The 20,511-nt window shown below is 58.9% G+C and overlaps 1 protein-coding gene across 11 annotated transcripts; it reads left to right on the forward strand.

The window, feature by feature from the left end:
* Window positions 1–524: 524 nt before the first annotated feature.
* On the forward strand, window positions 525–16,852 carry SF1 (splicing factor 1). Of its 11 annotated transcripts, none has more exons than XM_039911363.1 (14): window positions 526–1,223; window positions 3,751–3,879; window positions 6,862–6,937; window positions 10,335–10,487; window positions 10,701–10,790; window positions 11,508–11,691; window positions 11,835–11,950; window positions 12,073–12,180; window positions 13,056–13,236; window positions 13,443–13,698; window positions 14,090–14,149; window positions 14,332–14,511; window positions 15,268–15,472; window positions 15,963–16,852. In XM_039911363.1, the coding sequence occupies exons 1-14, from the start codon at window positions 698–700 to the stop codon at window positions 16,087–16,089; spliced, it is 2,391 nt and encodes a 796-aa protein (XP_039767297.1). In that variant the 5' UTR covers window positions 526–697; the 3' UTR covers window positions 16,090–16,852. The 11 variants fall into 11 exon arrangements, with proteins under 11 accessions (XP_039767296.1, XP_039767297.1, XP_028915847.1 ...); XM_029060018.2 differs by having other exon boundaries at window positions 528–728; XM_039911362.1 differs by lacking the exon at window positions 15,963–16,852 and having other exon boundaries at window positions 525–1,223; window positions 15,268–15,700.
* Window positions 16,853–20,511: the final 3,659 nt, after the last annotated feature.

Raw genomic sequence — 20,511 nt, forward strand, 5'->3', positions numbered from 1 at the left:
ATCAATACTATTATTGAATGAATGAATGAGTGAAGGGGGAGGAGACCGAGGTCCTCCCTAGGGAGGACGGCAAAGAGCGCCAGGAGGGCAGAGGGGGCCGCGCGCATGCGCACTGGCTTCTCCCTCGAGTGGAGGCTTCCTGGCGCCCGAGCTTCGCCTTCCTCTCATCCAATCACAAGCGTTCGCTCTCCGAAGGGGCGGGGCGGCAGGCCCCGCCGGCCAATCCCGCGGCGGCGCGCCTCTCCGTCGTCGGATCCTAGCCAATGAGAGGCTCCTCCCCCCGCGCGCAGCCCCGAGCCGAGCGCGCGCAGCCCCACTTCCGGCCGCCCCCCCTCCGGCCGCCATTTCCTTTCCCCTCCTGGAGCCCCGGCCAATCGCGGCCGGCCCCCCGGCGCTCGGCCAATGGGAGGCCGCCGGCGCCGGCGAGGCCCCGCCCCCCGCCCCCGCGCGGTCCAATGGGCGGCCCCCTCGGGCGTCGCGCAGCGCCCTCGCGCCCCCCCTCCCTCCTCCCTCTTTGTGCGTCTCGCGCCGCCGCTGTCGTCGTCGCCCGCCCGCCGCGTGAGAGGAAGGGGCTCGCGCGCGCTCGGCCAGCGGAGGTTCCCCTTCCCCCTCCTCCCCCCACCGGAAGATCGAAGCGGGCGAAGCCGTTGTCGGAGGAGCGAAGCCGCCGCCGCCGCCGCCGGTCCCCGGGGGCGCCATGGCGACCGGAGCGAACGCCACGCCGCTGGGTAAGCTGCACCCGCCGGCCGCGGCCCCCCCCGGGCTTCCCCCTCCCGGGCCCAAGCGGGGCTTCGAGCCGCTGCCGCCGCCGCCGCCGCCGGGGCCCGGGGCGGGGCTCATGGTCCCGGGGCCTCCGCCCCCCCCGCTGATGGGCCCCCTGTCTGCGGCCTTCCCCTTCGCGGCCCTGCCGCCGCCGCCGCCTCCGCCGCCGCCGCCGCCCCCTCCGCCCCCTCAACAACAGCAGCAGCCGCCGCCCCCTCAGCCGCCGCCGCCGCCCCCGCCGCCGCCGGGTGCCTCGTACCCGCAGCAGCCGCAGCCGCCCCCTCCTCCGCCGCCGCCGCCTCCTCCTCCGCCGCCGCCTCAGCCGCCGCCGCCGCCGCTCTTCCAGCACCTGTCGCCGCCGCCGCCTCAGCCGCCGCCTCAGCCTCAGCCCCAACCGCCGCCTCAGCCGCCGCCTCAGCCGCTCCAGGATCAGCAGCCGGGCCCGGCCGGCGGGGGAGGAGGTGAGTCGGGCAGAGGCGGCGCGCCGGCGCACAGGGGCGCGCGGCGGCGGCGGCGGCGGCTGCACGCGGCAGGCGCGCGCGCGCGCGCGCGAGGAACGGTGAAAGGGGGGGGGGAGGCCGCGAGGCAGGCGCGCGCGCGCGGGGGCCCCCCACTGCGCACGCGCGTCCCGCGGGAGCGGGCGGCGCGGGTGCGCATGCGCGCCCCGCCGGGGGGGGGAAGGGGCGGAGCCGTTGGAGCGGGGGCGCCGTGCGCATGCGCGCCGTTGAAACGGCTCCTGCTTGGGGCGGGTGGGGGGGGGGGGCGCGCTGGCTGCTGCTGCTGAGGGTCCGCGCAATGTGGCTGCTGGAAGCCCCCGGTTGCCATGGCGAGGGGCCGGCGGAGAAGGCGGCCCGTGCGTGTCGGGAGGTGCCGGTCCTGGGGAACGAGGCGCCTCCCGCCCTCCCGGGAATCCGCCCTGGCAATCCCCGAGGTCCGCAAGGTGGAGGAGCCTCCGCCCGCCGCCTGCAGGGAGGGAAGCAACGCCGGGGCTGGGCAGAGGAGAAGCCTAGGAAACCAAGTGGCTCGGGGGGTCGGAGGTCAAGGGTTCGAATCCCGGCCCCGCCGCTCGCCAGCTTTGGGCCAGTCGCTTCACTTCTCTGGGCCTCAGTGAGCTCAGCTGGGACATGGGGATGGAGACTGTGAAGCCCCACGGGGGACAGGGGCCGCCTCCCACCCGAGCTGCTTGTATGTTGGTGTTTGGTAAGCGCTTGCTATCTGCAGAGCACTGTTCTAAGCGCTGGGGGAGATGCAGGGTGATCGGGGGTCCCACGTGAGGCTCCCAGTCTTCATCCCCATTTGACAGATGAGGGAACTGAGGCACAGAGAAGGGAAGCGACTTGCCCACAGGCACACAGCTGACAGGTGGCAGGGCTGGGATTCGCACCTATGACGTCTGACTCCCAAGCCCGGGCTCTTTCCACTGAGCCATGAGTACAGCGCCTGGCACATAGTTAAGCGCTTAACAAATACTATAAATTATGATTAATTAATTCTTTGGACCTCACTGAGCTCATCTGGAAAATGGGAATGGAGACGGTGAAGCCCCACTTGGGATTGGGGCTGCATCCAACCCGATCTGCTTGTATCCACCCCAGCGCTTAGTCCAGTGCTTGGCATGTAGTTAAGTGCTTAAAAGTACTATAAATTATAATTAATTATGCGCTGGGCCTCAGTTACCTCATCTGGAAAATGGGGGTGAAGGCTGGGAGCCCAACTTGGGGAGCCTGATTACCTTGTATCTCCCCCAGTGCTTAGAACAGTGCTTGGCACATAGTAAGCGCTTAACAAATACCAATGTTATTACTATTGTCTGTGAAGTGGGGATTAAGGCCGTGAGCCCCGCGTGGGACAACCTGATGATCTTGTATCCTTCCCAGTGCTTAGAACAGTGCTCTGCACATAGTAAGCGCATAACAAATGCCACCATCATTATTATTATTATCCTGACTTGGAGGGGGTGGCGGAAGGAAGGAGGACGCTTCGCGCTGTGTTTAGGAGGCTCTTGTGTCCTCTGACGACACCCCCAGCGTTTTCTTTTGAAAGCCGAGGCTCCCAGCGGCCACCTGGCAGTTAAAAGCAAAAAAACACGTCTTCCTAGACGTGGGAAGAAATCTTGGGTGTTCTTGAACCGTTCGGGATCTGCCCCCGGATTGACGGGCCCAGTAAAAAAATCCGTTGGGTTCTCTCGCTAAACTACGGGCCTCGGACAAAGCGATCGAGAGAGGACCAGGAGTTTTGTTGGGAGCCTTTGGTTTGGAGGCCGTTGCATTGGGGAGTTGGTGGATGGGGTCGGTTCTTGAAAGGACCAGGAGGCTCAGTGGGAAAACCGGGCGTTTTCTGCCCCAGGCTGTGCGTGGGTATTTCCGAGGGGAGCGTTGAGCGTCTCTGCCATGTGTACAAGCGCTCTGGGTGGGAGATTGGGAGCTGGATTGATTTGGAGATTGTAAATCTGCCATTTCCATTTGCCAAACAAACTTCCTCTGTAATTTCTTAATTAAAAAAAAAAAACAAAAACCAAAAACCCACCCCAGCCCCACTTTTGGCATTTTAAGGTCGTGTCCTGGGAGCAAGCCAAGGTGCCACAAACTTAGAGCAATGTAGCCAACGTATTCTGAATTCCTTTTCACCTTGTTAACTTGTGGAGTAAAATGATTCAAATTTCGTTGTTCTTGGGGGGGCGTTCTCTGTAGAAAGGATGTGTTAAAGTGTATCCGTTCAAATATTGTCAACTAGCAGTAGTAAATGATCTGGCAGCCTTTGGTAAGCCCTCTTAGAATCGGTTTTTGGTTCACGTGTTCCCCTGTGAAGCATCCCCGTTCCTTCCTTGCCAACTTGGGCCTGGAGTCGTCATCTCCCTCCGAGCCCCACCCCGGGACAGGCTATGGCTGCCATGAACCAGGGGGGTTATTGGGTTCCGTCTTCTGAATTTGATGGCTGCCAGCTTTCCCTGTGTCAGGTTGAAGGCTGATGGATTTGCTTTGGCCCTAGACTTCCCAAGTAAGAAGCGGAAGAGGAGCCGCTGGAATCAAGACACCATGGAACAGAAGACGGTGATTCCGGGCATGCCTACCGTGATACCCCCAGGACTTACCCGGGAGCAGGAGAGAGCCTACATAGGTAAATACATGTTCTGCATCTGCACGTGGGGTCCGATCCGTCAGCCACTGTTTCCCAGGAGAACCATTTCCAGCTGTCGAATGTTTTGAGGTGTCAGAACTGACGTTTAATCCTTTTAATTTTTTTTTTCCATTTTTTAAAGACTAGAGATATTGTCAGGTGTAACGTCCTTATCATGAAATTGGGAACTTGACACTTCTTGTTCATTGAGTCCTGTACTGGCAGCTCTTGGTCCTGGTTTATTCATGACAGAGCAATGTTCTCTTTGGGTGCCAGGAAGGTGCAGGGGATCCACTCTGAGACCAGCTTAAGTCCCAACTCTCCCTTCCCCCACCCCCTTCCCCTCCAAACAGCTGCTTTAATAGTCTCAATACATCTGAATATAAAGTGTCGAGGTGAATGTCTCGTGTCTCAGTGGAAATGTCCTCGATGGAGAACATTGCAGGTATATCTCTGTAAAGCAAGTACCTTTCCACAGCAATGTCTTTATACCCCTCAGATGTCGTTTTCCTCCCCTCCTTCAAATGTGGTCTCTCGATCTTTACTTCCTATAGGTTCTAAGGTTTAGACTTATCTCCCCTCCCCCACCCCAAAAGCAAAACAGAAACCTTTGAGCAGCTCAATTGGGGTGTCTAAAGGTGGTCAAGAAAATGCCTGTTTGGTACAAAGGAAAACAAGTCTTCCCCACTACCCAAGTAACGTCAAAGATGGTTTGAGGCTTTTTCCTTCAGTATCTGTTCTGGTTTGGTCTCTGGAGAGCATCTTTAAGGAGGCTCTTAATTTGCTCATGAACTCTGCTGGGAAAGGGAAACTGCTTCGAGGTGGGGTGAGAAAATAAATCTATGTGTATATATATATATAATTTATTTTAATACTCCCTCTACAGACACTGATTTTTAGCGGTTAAGACTTCTGGGTGTTGGGAATAACTTGCACCACACAGGAGTTCAGATTAACCTTAAATTTACCAGTTCTATCCGTTTTGTATTTTTTTCCACTAGAAAAGGTTTTAACCAGACTTTGCCTTCATCTGCCAACACGTGCAAGCGATTACCAAAAAAGATGGAGCGCTAAATTTATTTCCCACTAACCCAGGAGACCGCCTTTAAAATGGAGCCTGGTGGGAAACCTAAGAAAAACCAACCTAAAAGCCTCTTCAGGAGTGGGTGCGATGGTGTTAACTCTCTTGCTTCCTACCTTGGCGAAGCCACTGACGCTTTTAAGGCACCGAAGTGGTCTGTCCGTGTCCCTTCTGCCAAGCGCCTCCAGGCCCTCCTGGGTCCCGGCCCCAGAATTGACTCACTAACCTTGGGAAAGTTACCCTGTAGCGGAGAGTTGGACAGTAGTGGACTGTTAGGAAGGACGGAGACCCCGGAGCTGGGGAAAAAAAATGAAAAACATAAAGAGCCAAGTCTCCTCCTCCCCTCACCACCACTGCCTGTTAAAGGACAAAGCCCCGAGTTATTTACAGCAGCAATCAAAGCAGAGTCAAAGGGCAGCCCAGAGTATATCTCGGCAAACCAAAAGCCACAGAGCGTGAGACACAAACAACCAGCGGGGGAGGGAATTGCATTAAAGTCATTAGCGTGTTGGGCTCCATCCAGAAGGCCGAGGGAGCCTGTGTCCCTTTGATGCCATTAGGTCTCTGCCGTTGCCCCCCGGCTCAACCGCTTCAAACCGCCAGGCCGTTCGTTGGCGACTTCAGGTCCTGCTTTCAAAAGCGGTCAGGAGCCTCGGGAGTAGACCGAAACTGGCCGTGCACAAAGTCTCACTGGACGGGTTTAGCCGCCGTCCCAGTAAACCACTGCCCTCGGGTAGGTGCGCCTGGCCCACGCTCTTCAGTGGGTGCAAAGGTAAGAAGCAGCCAAGGGCACCCACTGGTTACTAACGCACCCTTTCCCCGACGGATTTTATGTCACCTCGCTCTTTCTGCCTGGCTCTAGAAAGAAGCCAGATTCGTTGCACGGGGACACGGGGAAAACCATTTTTTATGATGCTCTTCGTTTCCTAAACCGATCCCCCACTTTCCTTCTTCCCTACAGCCTCAAATGTCGAGAACCGGGGGTCGCTCGCAATTCCCGCCTCCCCCACCCCACCGCGATAACGTAGAGGTCCCCAAAGCGGTCCCTACATCTCTGTGGCTATTGGTTTATTTGCGTTTATCGCCTCTAATCTAACACTCGAATCACAGCCCGGTGGCTATCGGAGGCCCGTGTCTAGCGTGGGCCTGGAGGCATGAAGCGAGAGGGCATGCAGACTTAAGGGTCAGAAGGTGTTAGCTGCGATTTCGAAAGTGTCTCACTTGGTGAAGAAGGATATTTTCGGGGCAATGAACGTGACCTCTCCAAAAAGCCAGAGTTCTCTGCTCAACCGGTACCGCTTCTGCCGTAATAATCGTGACCTGTGTTAACTGGGCCTCGGCCCGGAGGCTTTCGCGGCCCGGAGGCTATCGCTCGTTTACTGTGGGGAGCCAAAAAACCTCTTGCCTGAAGAGAAGGCTAATTGGGGGAGGACGGGGGGGACAGGGGCTTGTCCGCCGAGGCTCCGCTTTGGAAGGCCGAACTGGCCAGGGCGTGGCCCAGGTGCCCCCCCCCCCCCCCCCCCCCCACGAGCTGCTCTGATGGTGGCCGGAGCGGTCGGACAGCCTTTTATTTTTATTATATATATTATTTTTTTTTTTAAAATCGCTAACCCATCTTCCAACAAACTGTTTTTGTTTGCTTCCTAATTGACGAGCATCTCTGAAGTGAAAAGTAGCTCTAGATGGTAATGGACGCAGCCCCGCCGCAGTAGATGATGGCGGTAGGTGGTTGGGGGTTTTTTCTCGGTTTGGCTCGTTTTCCCCCCACCCCCCCACCCCGATCAGTCGTCCCTTTCAAAGTCTCCGAGTTCTTCATGCTTTGATGATGAGATTTGAGATGTTTTTTGGTAACATTGTCTTTTTTCCATCCTTTTTTTCTTTCCTAACCTGGTTTCTTCCAGTGCAACTGCAGATAGAAGACCTGACTCGCAAACTACGCACAGGAGACCTGGGCATCCCCCCTAACCCTGAGGACAGGTTGGGAAACAGTTTTAACCAGCTGACAGTAACGCTTTTACCTTTTTCTCAATACGTTTTTTGGTGGCATCATAATGTGTCAGTTCATTGAAATTCTAAAATGACGCCTTCAATATGCTGTGTTTAGGGCAGGGGCTGGGGGGGCGGGGTGGGGCGGAGGGCGGGGAGGGGGAAACCGGGGTCCGGAGAGCTACCGATTTTTCAATATTCTGTGTCCATATGAGCAGGCTAGAGTTGGGGCGACCTTTAATGAAACTTAATTTCTAGCAAAATCAAATAACACGGCAGGGAAACGTTCAGCCCAGAGAGGGACCGCCGGTGTCCACCCGGTGAGTTTGGAGGCTTGAACCTGACTTGCCCTCCGGGGCAAGTCAGGTGGCCAGTTAAAACCTGCCTTCTCAGAATCTGCTGTGGCCAGGAGCCCAGGGGGTGGAGTCTTTCTCACAGGTACCCGTTGCGGGATTTCAGCTTTTTCAATTTTTTTCACCTCGGGGGTGCCTCGTTGAGTTTGAGCAGACCGGAAACCCGCTCTGATCCGCTGATAACTGCCGTGTTCCCGCTCACGGTCTAGAGGCTTTTGAAAAAGCAGATGAGCTTTCTAACCGACCGTCCTTCCCTGCCGGTTAATATTACCGCCTTGACCGATGCCCCTCCCCAACGGGTATTGGGAGGGGCAGGGGTGTGTCACCTGTATTTTGGGGATGGAGGGTGGCCCCGGGGATTTTTTTTTTTTTTTAACGTATTCATTTTTACAATTAGTAAGGAAAAAGGGGCGAGGGAGATCCTCAAATGGCTGTGATCACATTGTTCTTTCAGCTTCAGTCTCTTGACCTGGAAAGTTCACAAGTTGCCCTGAGAGGGCGTCACTTTTTTAACAGGGGTTTTATTGGCTCGTTGATCCTTGAACAGCAGAATCTGGTTGCCTCCTAGACGGGCAGTAAGCCCGCCTTTTCCCCGGGAATTTCTGTCAGAGCATGCAGATAACCGAAAACATTTTGCTTTTAAAACTGGCGTTCTGTGTCTCTCTCGTTCATTTTTGGCTTTTGTTACCAATTAATGGTGCATTAAATCAGGAAGGTGATGTAATGGCTGCAGAAGCCACTCACTTATGCATCTTTCTGCCGCCCTCTGCCACGAAACAAATTAACGTCCTTAATTCTCCACATTGACCCTTTAGTTTTACTTATCACATGGAATTTCATTAATTTTTCACTTGCAGTGCTTTGGCTTGGAGGGCTGGGTTGGGGCTTTTGGAAGGGTTGAACCTCCTAGGTTACAGACCACAATGGTATATATAGTGCCTTTCTGGCTTTCCCTTCCCTCTCCCCCCTACCCCTTCCCCCTCTAACTACGTGTTTACAGGTTATCAAACCATTCTCCACACCGTGAATTTATAACCCCCTTGCTCCCCGGAGGAAATGGGCTTTAGCATTTAGTTTATCCTCATCCGCTGCTTTATCCGAGGTGGGGGAAGGAAAAAGAAACACGGGCCAACCTGAACGGCTAGAGTGTTAGTTTCTGCTTTTCACGTTTCCCGAAACAGGAAGAGGTTCCAAAATGTGACTGTGGTCCCAGGTGAGGCGGTGAGGCATTTCAGTGACCAGCTTGGCGAAAGAACTGGAAACCTTAATTTTGACGTGCTCGAGTCAGTCAGTGACACCGCCCGATTCCCGCCAAACCCAGGTGTGGGCGGGCAGTTGGCCAGGGCCGTGGGCTCCTTTAAACGTCAAGCCCGTGCGGGGGCTCAAACCCGGGCCAGAGTGGAGCTCCTCCTCTCCGCCCTACCGAGTCCCCGATGGTCCCTTAACGGTGTGGTGGCACAGCCGGGGTCCGAAGGGACGGTCTCTTTACGAAAGTGTCATCTTGAAATTGAACCACTTTCCGCCCTCTCGGTGTTACCTTAACTTGCACAGTTTAAGATGTCTTTTAAGCCTTCTGTAGCTTAAATGTTTTTAAGTCGGTTAGCCCGCCCGGGGAGAGTCTTCGCACTGTGAACGGCTATTGGATTGTGCTAACAGTTGATCCAGGTGCTAGAGTCGGCGGTGCAATTTTAGCCGTCATTAGTCACGAACGAACCTGACCTTTTATTCCGTCGTGTGTGTAACGTGGCGCGACCCGGTTCCCTTTAGGCCGAGAAGACAGTGGGAGCAGCCGCTTTGAGTCCTTGCTCTCCAGCTAGGCAAGGTTTTTCTCCGCCAAGGCGGGGGTGGGAGCGGGGTAGGAGCCTTGACTCTCTTCAGGATGTTTTTGGGATAACCTGATCCACACGGTCTCTTCCCTTCTTGCAGCTGCTACTAAATTTTGATTCAGAATGTCGAGCTGTGGTCCTTTTTATAACCTTAATCAAAATTCTAAGGGTGTAACTTCTCTCTCATTTTTTTTTTTTTGTTACCGCAAAGCCAGCTGTGGTAAACTGACCTTTTTATCATTGCTATTTTTTTTTATTTGTAGCGACATTCCCTGCCAAACCCCCTCCCCGCCCCCCCCCCACCCCCTCAAAAACAACAAAAAAAAAGATAAGGAGAATCTGCCTTGTGGGACATGTAAAACTGTGGTGGAGAAAGGTGGATTCTCCCTTACCACTTGCGAGGGCCAGACTTTAGGCAGGGGTTGGGCCCGAAGTACATCTGCAGCCCACCCCGCCCCCACTCCCCGAAGCCGCCCTACCACTTTCCCCTTTTTCTCTAACCAAACTCCCCAGCCTCTAAGTCTGAAAACCGCCAGAGAGCACCACGGAAGCCTCGAACCATCTCTGTCCGTTGTGGCGGCCCAACAGCTGCAGCCGCCCCGAGTCCCGATCGCATCGGAATAAAGAGTTCGATGCTTCCTCTGTTTTCAGGGTTCAGGCGCTGTTCTCTCTGTAGTTGGGCGGGATTGGGGTGGGGCGTCTCTCCCTGAGAGCGATGACCTGTCCAAGCTTTGGGCTTCACCAGCTCCCAGAGTTGGAAAGTTTTGGGCAAGTCAAACTAACTTTTTTAAAAAAAAAAACAGGATGGGGGGTGATTCCTAAAACCCCACTGCCCAGTAATGCCTCACCACCCGATAAAGCACACGCAAAGAAAACTTCAGGCCGAAAACCGCCTCGGTCATGGCCATCTGAACCGCCGTTCCCTTCCCCTTATGGGCAAGATCATTTTTTCCCCTCTTGTCCTTTGTCGTTACAGATCCACTTTACCCCCACCCCCTCCCCACACCACATGGTGAACGAAGCCCATCGCTCTTTCCTGCCCCGCAACTCCGAACCCCCTCAATCTCGAAGGGACAGGGCGTGCCTCCGCAGGGTCACACTAGGGCGTGAGGGGCAGGAGTGTCCGGGGCGGTGTCGGGGGAGGTCGTATTGTCTTCTGGCACGGGGGGCGCCCGGGTTGGAGGGGTAACGCCGTTTTGTTCCCCACAGGTCCCCTTCCCCCGAGCCCATTTACAATAGCGAGGGGAAGCGGTTGAACACCCGTGAGTTCCGGACCCGGAAGAAGCTGGAGGAAGAACGGCACAACCTCATCACGGAGATGGTTGCGCTCAATCCTGACTTCAAGCCGCCCGCCGACTACAAGTAAATGGGCGGGGCCGGCTGGTCTTCCCAGGGAGGGGCAGGGGCCCGCGGGGACCCGCGTCGGTGCCGACCCACCGGCCCCTCCTCCCCTTCTTCCCGAATCGGGAATGATGGCCCCGGGGCCGCTCGGGAATTTCGGGCTGCCGGCGAGAGGCTCCGAGGGCCGGGCGGAGTTTCGGGATGCCCCCAACCGACCCTCTGTTATCCCCGCAGACCTCCGGCCACCCGGGTGAGCGATAAGGTGATGATCCCCCAGGACGAGTACCCCGAGATCAACTTTGTGGGACTGCTGATTGGGCCCAGGTAAGCGGCCGGGAACCCGGGACGTCGGTGTGGAGCGGCCTGGGGGTGCAGGGCCCGGCCGGCCCACTGGCCAGCCGGCTCTGGCTGCTGGGGCCCAGTCTTCTCCTAGGCAGGCAGGCAGTCGATGAAGAGGCCTCGAAGGCCATTGTTCCATGCTTGCTGCTCCCCTGTTCAGTAGTGAGGCTAGAGGACGGAGGCCTATGTTATCAGTCGATGGTGTCTCTTGAGCATTTACCGTGTTCAGAGCACGAGTACGAAACGAAAGATGGTAGACACGATCCCTGCCCATAAGGACCAGAGCGGGAGAAGGATATTTTTTGAGCACCCGCATGGTGCGGGACTGGGAACCTGGGAAGAGGAGTAACAAAGTGACGTGTTCCCTGCCCACCAGGGGCTTCTGCTCTGAAGGGGGAAGCCAACATCAAAATGTTAACCCAGTCGAGGTGAATAAAGGTGACATGCAGTTAGCCGTATGCCGCAAAGGAGTTGATTCCCTGGGTCGTACGTGGGTCGCCCAAGTGTCCCACCCTTTGACTCCTGCTTTTAATCCACGGCGTCCACTCGCGGAGCGGTGCCAATCTGGAGTGCCACCCACCTGGGCTGGGCTGCCCCAGCCCCGCCTCCTGGTGTGAACAGAGAGCCCGCGCGGCGTTGGCTCTTGCCTTTTGGGTTTCCTCACCTTGAGACTTGGGTTGGGACGGCTCTCCCGTTTTTCAGAGGCAACACCCTGAAGAACATAGAGAAGGAATGCAATGCCAAGATCATGATCCGAGGCAAAGGCTCGGTCAAGGAAGGCAAGGTTGGCCGGAAAGATGGGCAGATGCTGCCGGGGGAGGACGAACCCCTTCACGCGCTGGTGACCGCCAACACCATGGAGAACGTAAAGAAGGCGGTCGAGCAGGTGAGCCGGGCAGCCAGGAGCAGAGATGGGGTTTGGTTTTCCCCAGAGCCAGCCTGGCTCTGGGCTTTCCTGGGTCCTCTGGGAAGCACACCAGGGAGAACTGCCCCATGGCTGTCACTCACCCCGCTGCCCGTCTTCCCCAGATCCGGAATATCCTGAAACAAGGCATCGAGACCCCCGAGGATCAGAACGACCTACGCAAGATGCAGCTGCGGGAGTTGGCCCGTTTGAACGGAACCCTGCGGGAGGATGACAACAGGTACAGAGCAGGGATGGAGAGACCCCCCCCCCCCCGCCCCCCCACCTCGCCTCTTCTCCCTCCCCTCCACCCACCCCGGCGAAGCTGCCCGGGCCTCGAATTAACTTTTCGTCTCCCGGCAGGATCTTGAGACCCTGGCAAAGCTCAGAGACTCGCAGCATCACCAACACCACCGTTTGTACTAAGTGTGGAGGGGCCGGCCACATCGCCTCGGACTGCAAATTCCAGCGGTGAGGAAGCCCTCGGCCCATACCCCGGGTCCTGGCGTGGGAACGGTGGGGGAGCCAGGCCTGGCAATTGTGGTCAATTTGGCCGGATTCAGAGTCGACCCCCTTCCCCGTTTGGAGCGGCCACCGCCCAAGTCACCTGCTCCGCTGGGACCGTATGAGAGCGTAGACCTTTGGACCCAGTCCCTTTATCTTGGGCGCGTCCCGCTCTCCCCGCTGAAGTTCCACGTCGGAATTTGGTTTTTCCTTTGAGGGAGGGCCTAGTAGGGAGCCGGCCAGGCCTTTAGGGCAGGTGATCCTGGGAGGCCAGGCCTAGGGCTGCACAGGACCGCTGGCGGTTGCAGGGCGGCTAGAAGAGTGGGGCATGTGTCGTTCTGTCGGGATGGGTCCCGTCAGGGTTTAAGCGGTTAACTCGAACACATTCATCCCACCGCCTTGACCGCCGGCTCTGCCGCTGCTGCCCGGGGGGTGCACCTGGACCCCGGGGAGGCTGGGGACATTGTCCATCCTCAGACCCAAGTTGCGATGCGCTCCTTGGGACGCTGGCGGGGTCCTCTGGGCAGAGCCGGGGGCTCTCCGGCCTTCGCGTCCGGCGGGATGGTCAGTGTAGTGCTGTCCAACGGACAGCGTAACGGAGCTGTCGTGCCGTTCCCCAAAGACCTCCCGATTCCGGCTCCTTCCCACCCCTACCTCCCCACGCCAAGGAGGGAGCTGATGATGGCCAGATTTCTCCCAATCTGGTTTGTCTGTAGGGCTGTTTTCTCTTTCTAGGGCGTTGGGGTGTCTTTGTGCACCAGGAGCCCTGCCTGGGAAGGGCTCGCTTTTTCAAACGGCTTCTCGGATTCCTAAATTGCGTGTGGGTGTTGTTTCTCCCCCAGGCCGGGAGACCCCCAGTCTGCCCAGGACAAAGCGCGGATGGATAAGGAATATCTGTCCCTCATGGCCGAGCTGGGCGAAGCTCCCGTCCCGGCTTCCGTGGGCTCGACCTCTGGGCCCACCAGCACGCCTCTGGCCAGCGCCCCCCGGCCCGCCGCCCCTGCCAACAACCCGCCACCGCCGGTGAGTGGCCCTCGGCGTTCCCTTCCCCGGCTCTGCCTCGCCAGCCGTCTTGGCGGCGACAGCAGCCCCGGCGTGGGAAGGGGGAGGCGCTCGGATCTACCGGCAACATTGTCCCCACGGGCCCATGGCGACCCCACGGCCCGAGGGGACAATGTTGCCACCCGGGGCGTACGAGCCGAGCGGCGACAGGAAATGCCCTCACGTAGTCTCTCATGTCCACCGCCCAGAGCCGCCCGCCGTGGATGAACTCGGGCCCCTCGGAGAGCCGCCCCTACCACGGCATGCACGGAGGAGGTGGACCCCACAGCTTCCCCCACCCGCTGCCCAGCCTGACCGGAGGGCACGGCGGGCACCCTATGCAGCACAACCCCAACGGGCCGCCACCCCCCTGGATGCAGCCGCCGCTCCCACCCATGAACCAGGGCCCCCACCCGCCTGGGCACCATGGCCCTCCTCCAATGGGTAAGTAAGTGTCAGACCAGAAACCTTGGGGATTTGGGGCAGGTGGCGGCGGGGGTCGCGCCAGGACACTGGGAGAGCTGGGAGCAGCTTTCGGAGTGCCCGGCCTACCTTTCCGGGGTGAGCTTCCGTTCTCGGCCTTCCGAGGGCCCCAACCTGGGGGGCGGGGAGGGAGCCGCGCTCCCGTTGTGGCGGAGGAGAGCCGATCCTTGGGTCGGGCGGGGAGACGGAAGGATCGGCTCTTCCACGGGGCCAGTCGGGGGAGGTCGCGTGGTCCCGTCGAACCCACGACCGCGTCCGCCGGGGGCGGGGCACCGGGGAAGGGGGCGGGAGTCTGGCCTGGCCTGGCCAGACCAGGGGTCCTGCTAAGTTCCTGCCCTTTCCTTCCATCAAGATCAGTACCTGGGAAGTACGCCTGTGGGCTCTGGGGTCTATCGCCTGCATCAAGGAAAAGGTAATGGGCTGGCGGGGCCCGGGCAGCCGGGGCCGTTGTCGGGACCCCCCTCTGTCAACGTGCACCGCGCCCCTCCTCGAGGGGGCGGGGATCGCGACTGACTGCCGGCTCGAGGGTGTCGGACGCTCCCGGGTGCTTGATCCACCTCAATAAATGCCGTCGGTCCCCCGCCCCGCCCGCAGGTATGATGCCGCCGCCGCCGCCGCCTATGGGCATGATGCCGCCGCCGCCGCCTCCCAGTGGGCAGCCCCCGCCCCCTCCCTCTGGCCCTCTTCCCCCATGGCAGCAGCAGCAGCAGCCTCCGCCTCCCCCGCCGCCCAGCAGCAGTATGGCTTCCAGTACCCCCTTGCCATGGCAGCAAAGTGAGTCGACTCTCTCGCCCTCCGAGGCGGGTCGGCGGGGTGGGTGTGTGGGTGTGGCGTGTGCGAGTGGCGTATACGTGTGTGGCGGGGCCGGCGCGTGCACGTGAGTGGCGGGGCCGGGGGGAGGTTAGGCGGCCGTCACCGTCGGGTCCCGCCGTGCCGGGGCCCTCGGCCGGCAGCGGGTAAGGTCGCCCCGGTGGCTCCGGGCGTGTGGCCGGGCCAGAGCCGGTGGGTCTCACGGCGGAGCTCGCCGTAGGGGCGAGCGGTCGTCCGGGACCGGACCCGGAGCGGGAGCGGTGGCGCCCGGGCGTGGGGGAGCTGCATGGCCCGGTGCCGCGGGGGCGGGGCGGGCGAGGGCAGGCCAGGAGCGTAGCGCAGTTGGATGGCGAGGATGGGGGCGCGGAGGGTTGCTCCGGCTGGTTCTCGTGTCTGGTATCGGCCGCGGCTCCTCCAGGGGCGTCGGTGACCAGGGGCTGCTTCTTTTCAGCCCAGAGACCTTTAGGCTGACCACTCCCCCCCACCCTTGGGTGGCTCCCGCCCGCCCCCACCATGCCCCTCCACCCAGCCCCCTCCACCCACCCCCAAAAATAAAAGCTAAAATAAACGAAAACCAAAGACCAACCAACCTTACCGCATGCCGCGTCGAGAGCAGGCAGGCGTCCCCGGCCCGGTCCTCCCGGTCCCAGGCCAGCAGCCGCAGAGAGCCGCGGTGTGCCCCCCCCGCGCGTGTGACCTTGGGCTTCTTTACCACCCCAGATACGACGACTACCACCACGAGCGCTGGCACAGGGTCCATCCCGCCATGGCAACAGCAGCAGGCGGCTGCCGCAGCTTCTCCAGGAGCCCCTCAGATGCAAGGCAACCCCACTATGGTGCCCCTGCCCCCCGGGGTCCAGCCGCCTCTGCCGCCCGGGGCCCCCCCCCCTCCGCCGCCTCCGCCGCCTGGTTCCGCCGGCATGATGTATGCCCCGCCCCCTCCTCCTCCGCCTCCCATGGACCCTTCTAACTTTGTCACCATGATGGGCATGGGGGTGGCGGGCATGCCGCCCTTCGGGATGCCTCCAGCTCCCCCACCGCCTCCTCCACAGAACTAGACTCGATTTTTGTTTCTCGTTTTTTTTTTAAAGATATATATATTATATATATATATATATTATACGATTGGTCTCGTAAAACACACGCTGAACCTCACCATATGGAGCCAGACAGTGGGTCGCAGGCGTGTGTGTGTGGGCACGCTTGTGTGTGGGTGCGCCCGCCCCGGGCGGGGGCCGGGCCAGCGGGGCCCCTCCCGAGCGGCCGAGGACTCGCTCGGGGAGCGGGCCGGCGGGCGTCCGAGTCGGGGCGCCAGCTAGCTTGGGCTCTCCTGGCACCCCGTAGCATCGAGTCTCTTCTTTGTCTTCTTCTCTCTCCTCACCCACCTCCCCCCTTCCCCCGACGGGGGCCGCCAGGATCCGTCCCCGCGGCGGTGGCCCGCGCCATGCGAGTGAGGACTTTCCGCGCCCACTGGTGACCCTCCCGGGCAGACAGCCTCAGCAACGCCCCTGGTGGACAGGATGGTTCGGCAAAGCAGCCTGACTTATTTTTGTGGACGGAATCGGAACACGCTGGCTCCATATCGTGAAATTTTTATCGATTTTTTTGGTTTTGTTTTTTTCCTTCCTCCCTCCCTCCTCCTCCTCCTCCTCCTCCTCCTCCGATTTTCCTTTTCTCCTCCTCTTCTCAGACTCCGTCCAAGGAGACGCTCTTCCCCGGCCTTCTGCTGCAATTAGATCCTCCTCCCCTTCCGCCCCGCCTCTTCCTCCGTTCCCCTCTACCTGCGGATTTCTCCTCCCCCCCGCTCTCTCCGGCGCGGGGAGGAGCAAACGGGTCGGGCAGGCCTTCCCGTCCGAGGGACGGCGGGGCCGGGGGGAGGGGAGGGTGGCCCCTCAGCGCCGGCTCCCCCGACGTCCCCGGGGAGGCGGGGGCGAGACGACCCCCGGGGCCCCCGGCCGCCCCCGCCCCACCCCGGGATCCCCCGACAAGCCGGCCCCGGCTGCCTCGGGGTCCGTTTGCTCCTCTCCTTGCTGCTTCCTCTTTCCTTTTAATTTTATTTTCTTCCTCCCCAAACGTCTGAATGTTTTGTGGTGTGGGAAGGGGATCCTGCTCCCCTTCTTTTCTCCCTCCTCTCCTTCATGAAGTGATTACGTTGACAATAATGTGTAAAATGCACTCTCCTCGCCGGTTTATCTGCAAAAATTCCTCTTGGCTTTTTTGGGGGGGAGGGAGGGGTGTATGATTTAAACACTGCATTAAAAGGGGGATGTTCCATTGAATAAAGCAGCAGTGTGGTTTTCTGGGTCCGGTTTCTCTTTCTTCTTTTTTCTCCCTCCTCCCCTCCCCCTTCATCTTTGCTGTCTCAGCCCTGGCCCTAGCCTCACCCCCCACCTCCCTTGGCTCTCCCCTTGGCATGGGACAGTGACTGGCTATCAAGTTGTAGAACCCAGTGAGGGTCTGGGCAGTGCCATCTGATGTCTTCTCTCCCCCCACCACCACACTAGTTTTTGATTTAAGCGAGGGACAGGTCCAGTCTCCCCCAAGAGCACCCCGCCCCCTTTCCACTTCACCCCGCCGGCCTCTGCCCTTTGCGGGTCCTTCCCTGGGGTAGCACCTCAGCTTTGATCACCCCCATTAGGGTTTTATTTCTGTGGGCAGCCGCCTGACAGAGGCGCTGGGGCCCAGGGAGACAGCGGCATTAAAGGTCAGCCCTGCTAATCCCGCCTGTCACGCACAGAACAGCTAAAATTAAAACCGCCAAGTGGCTCTTTCTCCCTACACTGGTGACTTCTAGCCCTCCAGCCCTTGTTTGGAGGAAGGGGGTGGACAGGGAAGGAGTAAGGGCCGAATAAACCTCCACCCGGGGCTCCTTGGTGCACGTTGAGCATTTCTAAGTTCCCAAGTGCCTCGACACTTTAGTAACACCCGGCCCGTGCAGCAGGACAGAGCGTCTGCTCTCCAAGGGAAACTGAGGCAGAAGGGCTGGGGGGTGGGCTGTTTACCCTGCTTTGCTGTTGCTCGGCTGTGCTGCCCCTGGGAGACTCTTTAAGGCTATGCCCCTCCCTTTGCCATTGCTATCTTTTTTCCCCTGCTTCCCTCTACCCCTGCCCACCCGCCTCCTCCCCCCTTCTTCCCTGTGAGACAGCCCCCACCACAGCTCACCCAGTGGGGAGCGGGAAGTCACCTGTCAGTGATGCTTCTTGAGTGCTTGTGTGCACTGTACTAAATGCTTGGGAGAGTCCAGTACAATTAGAGTCAGTAGATAACAGTCCCTGCCCACAAAGAGCGGGCTACCCTGACTTGCCAAAGCCAGAGCCCAATTCCTAAATAAGGCCGGGGCGTATTTGTAAGTCGGCGAGCGGGGAGTGGGTCCAGTTTCACCCCTTCCGGGGGCCAGGGGAGACTGAAACGTGTCCTCGGGCCAGGTCCCACTCGGGCCGCCCTGCTCCCTCCTGCCTGTCTGCCCGACCTCGGGTCTCTCGCTGTTCCTTCTATTGCCTTGGTTTCCCCCGGTGGACACCCCGGGTGGTTAATTAGCTCTTTGAAGCTGTGGAAGAGGCGAAGTGGTGCTATGTGGGTTTTAGAAATAAAATCAATAAATGACTTAACCACAGCCCGGCAGCTATCTGGTCCGTTTCTCTCCCCCGGGGCCCGGCTGCATTCCACCACCAGCGTTGGCTCCGGCTAACAGCCGCCTCTGCCGGCTCCGCCTCACTTAAAGAGCCCGGCGAGGAACACGACAGCTGCCTGAGGCACCTCTCCCGAGACCTCCGAGCCCAGAGTGGGAAATGGAGGTTCTGCCAGGAGGGGTGGGCCCCCCACCCAAATCCCACCAGGAACTAATGTCAGGGGCCGAGAATAGAGGCCGGTAGCCCGGCTCCCTGGACGGAATGCCTGCTCATCCCCAGGGTCGGGGAAGAAAGCGTGCGACGAGAGCCCGTCAACACCAGGCTGCCCCCCCCGCCGGCTCTAGTTTCTCTGAAATGCTCCCGCTTTTCCCCGTAACGGCGGATCCCGGGAAAGCTAGGGGAAAAGGTTTGAGGCTCCCTGGGATCGGGGAAGGGTTGCTGAGAACCGAAGCCATTTGGGAAAGGTTACGGGCAATTAGAGTTTGGGGCTCCTCTTACCAAGGGCTGGCCAGGGATTTGGGCTCTAGCTCCAGAGAAACTCCTGAGCCCGAGACAGGCCCGAGGAAGGAGTGGGAGCAGGCTGCAGCCCCCCGGAGAACATGGGGTCTTTCTTACTGCCAGGCAGGAAATGGGCCTGGAGAAGGGGTCCCTGGCATCGGGACTGACCCCACCCTGGTTCACCTGCCTTCCCAGGCTTACTGTCCCGAGCTAACTGGGTTAGCTTGTCCCTACTCTCAGGGCTTGGCCCATCCACCTCCCCACCCTGTCTACCCTACGGGGCCTGGGCCCCCAAAAATGGTAAAGCAGTTGTGGCTGGCTGAATGGCTGGCATGCTTTGTACTCCAAGGGGAAAGGGCAGGTTCAGTTGCCACGCAAGCGTGGGCCTTCCCACTGGCCTCTTTCGGGCCGCTGCCGCAGCAGTTCCAAATTGGGCTTCTCCCGGCCTGGGACCGATGGACGGAGCTGGTGGTTTAGAGAGGGACCAGGGGAGGCTTACCTGGGTTCTCGACACATCCTAAGGGCCAGCAGATAAATGGACAGGTCAGCTGGGTTCTGCCTCTACTGCATCAGCCTCCTCCCTGATCTCACTGCCTCCTGTCTCTTTGCTGCATGGGTCATTTTTCTAAAAAAATTCAGTCCATGTTTCCCCACTCCTCGAGAAACTCCAGTGTCTGCCCGTCCACCGGCACACCGAACAAGAAACTCCTCACCTTTGGCTTTAAAAAACTCAATCACCTTCCCCCCTCTGATTTTACCTCGCCGATTTCTTACTATGACCCGGCACGATCACTTTGCTTCTCTAACACCAACCTACCCGATTATACCTTGATCTTGTCTATCTTGCCCCCGCCCCCCGCCCAGGTTCTCTCTCTGGCCTGGAGCTCCCTCCCCCTTTATAATGGGCAGACAATCACTCCTTCCCCCTGCCCCTAGAAGCCTTATTAAAATCATATCTCCAAAGAGGCCTTCACTCTAAGTCCTCATTTTCCCCTACGTCCTCTCCCTTCTCTGGCACCATGGCACTTGGGGTCTCTACCCCTTATTCGCCCCCACCCCTCAACCCCACAGCCCTACAGCACTTATGTCCGTATCTGTAGTTTACTTTAAAGTCCGACTCCCTCTCTGGACTAAGCTCACTGTGGGCAGGGAACATTTCTACCAACTTTTATGATATTGTACTCTCCCAAGCACTTAGTACAGCGGTTCACACACTGTAAGTGCTGGATTGATTGAGAGGCCAGCCAGATTCAGCAGGCAGCAGGACAGACAGGACTTTGGGATGACGACAGGAGAGCCCCCAGGGGAGCAGAGGGGAGAACTTTGGGGGCTTTTTGCCCCCACCCCGGTGGAACTACAGTTCCCAGGGAGCCCTTTGACCGGAAAAGGCGATGATGTTGGACTGTTGGTGAGGAGCCAGGATCTGTAACCTGACCTCCGGTGTCTGAAGGTCACAGTATTTAAGGGCTCCTTTGAAGGACAGCAACAGAGGGTGCTAGGGTAGGATCGCCTTTGGTGGGGGAGGGGAGTGCTTTTCCAAAACATGTTTTTCACAGGGGGAAATCCCCAGGTTCAGGATCCCTAGGTCCTCTCCATCAGCACACTCAACTCTGCCCTCTGTTTTCCCCGATCCTGACCCCCCCCAACCTGGTATGGATTGAGCACCCAGAGTGCAGAACACTATACTAAGCCCTTGGGAGAGTAGAACAGAAGTAAGATAGTGTCCCCTGTCCTCAAAGATTCTACAGTCTAGTCTCCCCAACTTTCCCAACTCCTTTCCCTACCTTTCCCTATGCACTTGGGTCTGTAAGCAGTGTGGCTTAAGGGATAGAACCCG

Source organism: Ornithorhynchus anatinus, chromosome 3, assembly GCF_004115215.2.
Source record: "Ornithorhynchus anatinus isolate Pmale09 chromosome 3, mOrnAna1.pri.v4, whole genome shotgun sequence".
NCBI lineage: Eukaryota > Metazoa > Chordata > Mammalia > Monotremata > Ornithorhynchidae > Ornithorhynchus > Ornithorhynchus anatinus.

What these genes read in the sequence shown, in the direction of transcription:
- SF1 (XM_039911362.1), top strand. Translation starts at nt 698, where the DNA reads ATGGCGACCGGAGCGAACGCCACGCCGCTGGGTAAGCTGCACCCGCCG. An exon ending in CCCGGCCGGCGGGGGAGGAG is followed by an intron (nt 1,224 to 3,750) that starts GTGAGTCGGGCA and finishes CTTTGGCCCTAG; the next exon opens with ACTTCCCAAGTAAGAAGCGG. An exon ending in TCGCCTGCATCAAGGAAAAG is followed by an intron (nt 14,150 to 14,331) that starts GTAATGGGCTGG and finishes CCCCGCCCGCAG; the next exon opens with GTATGATGCCGCCGCCGCCG.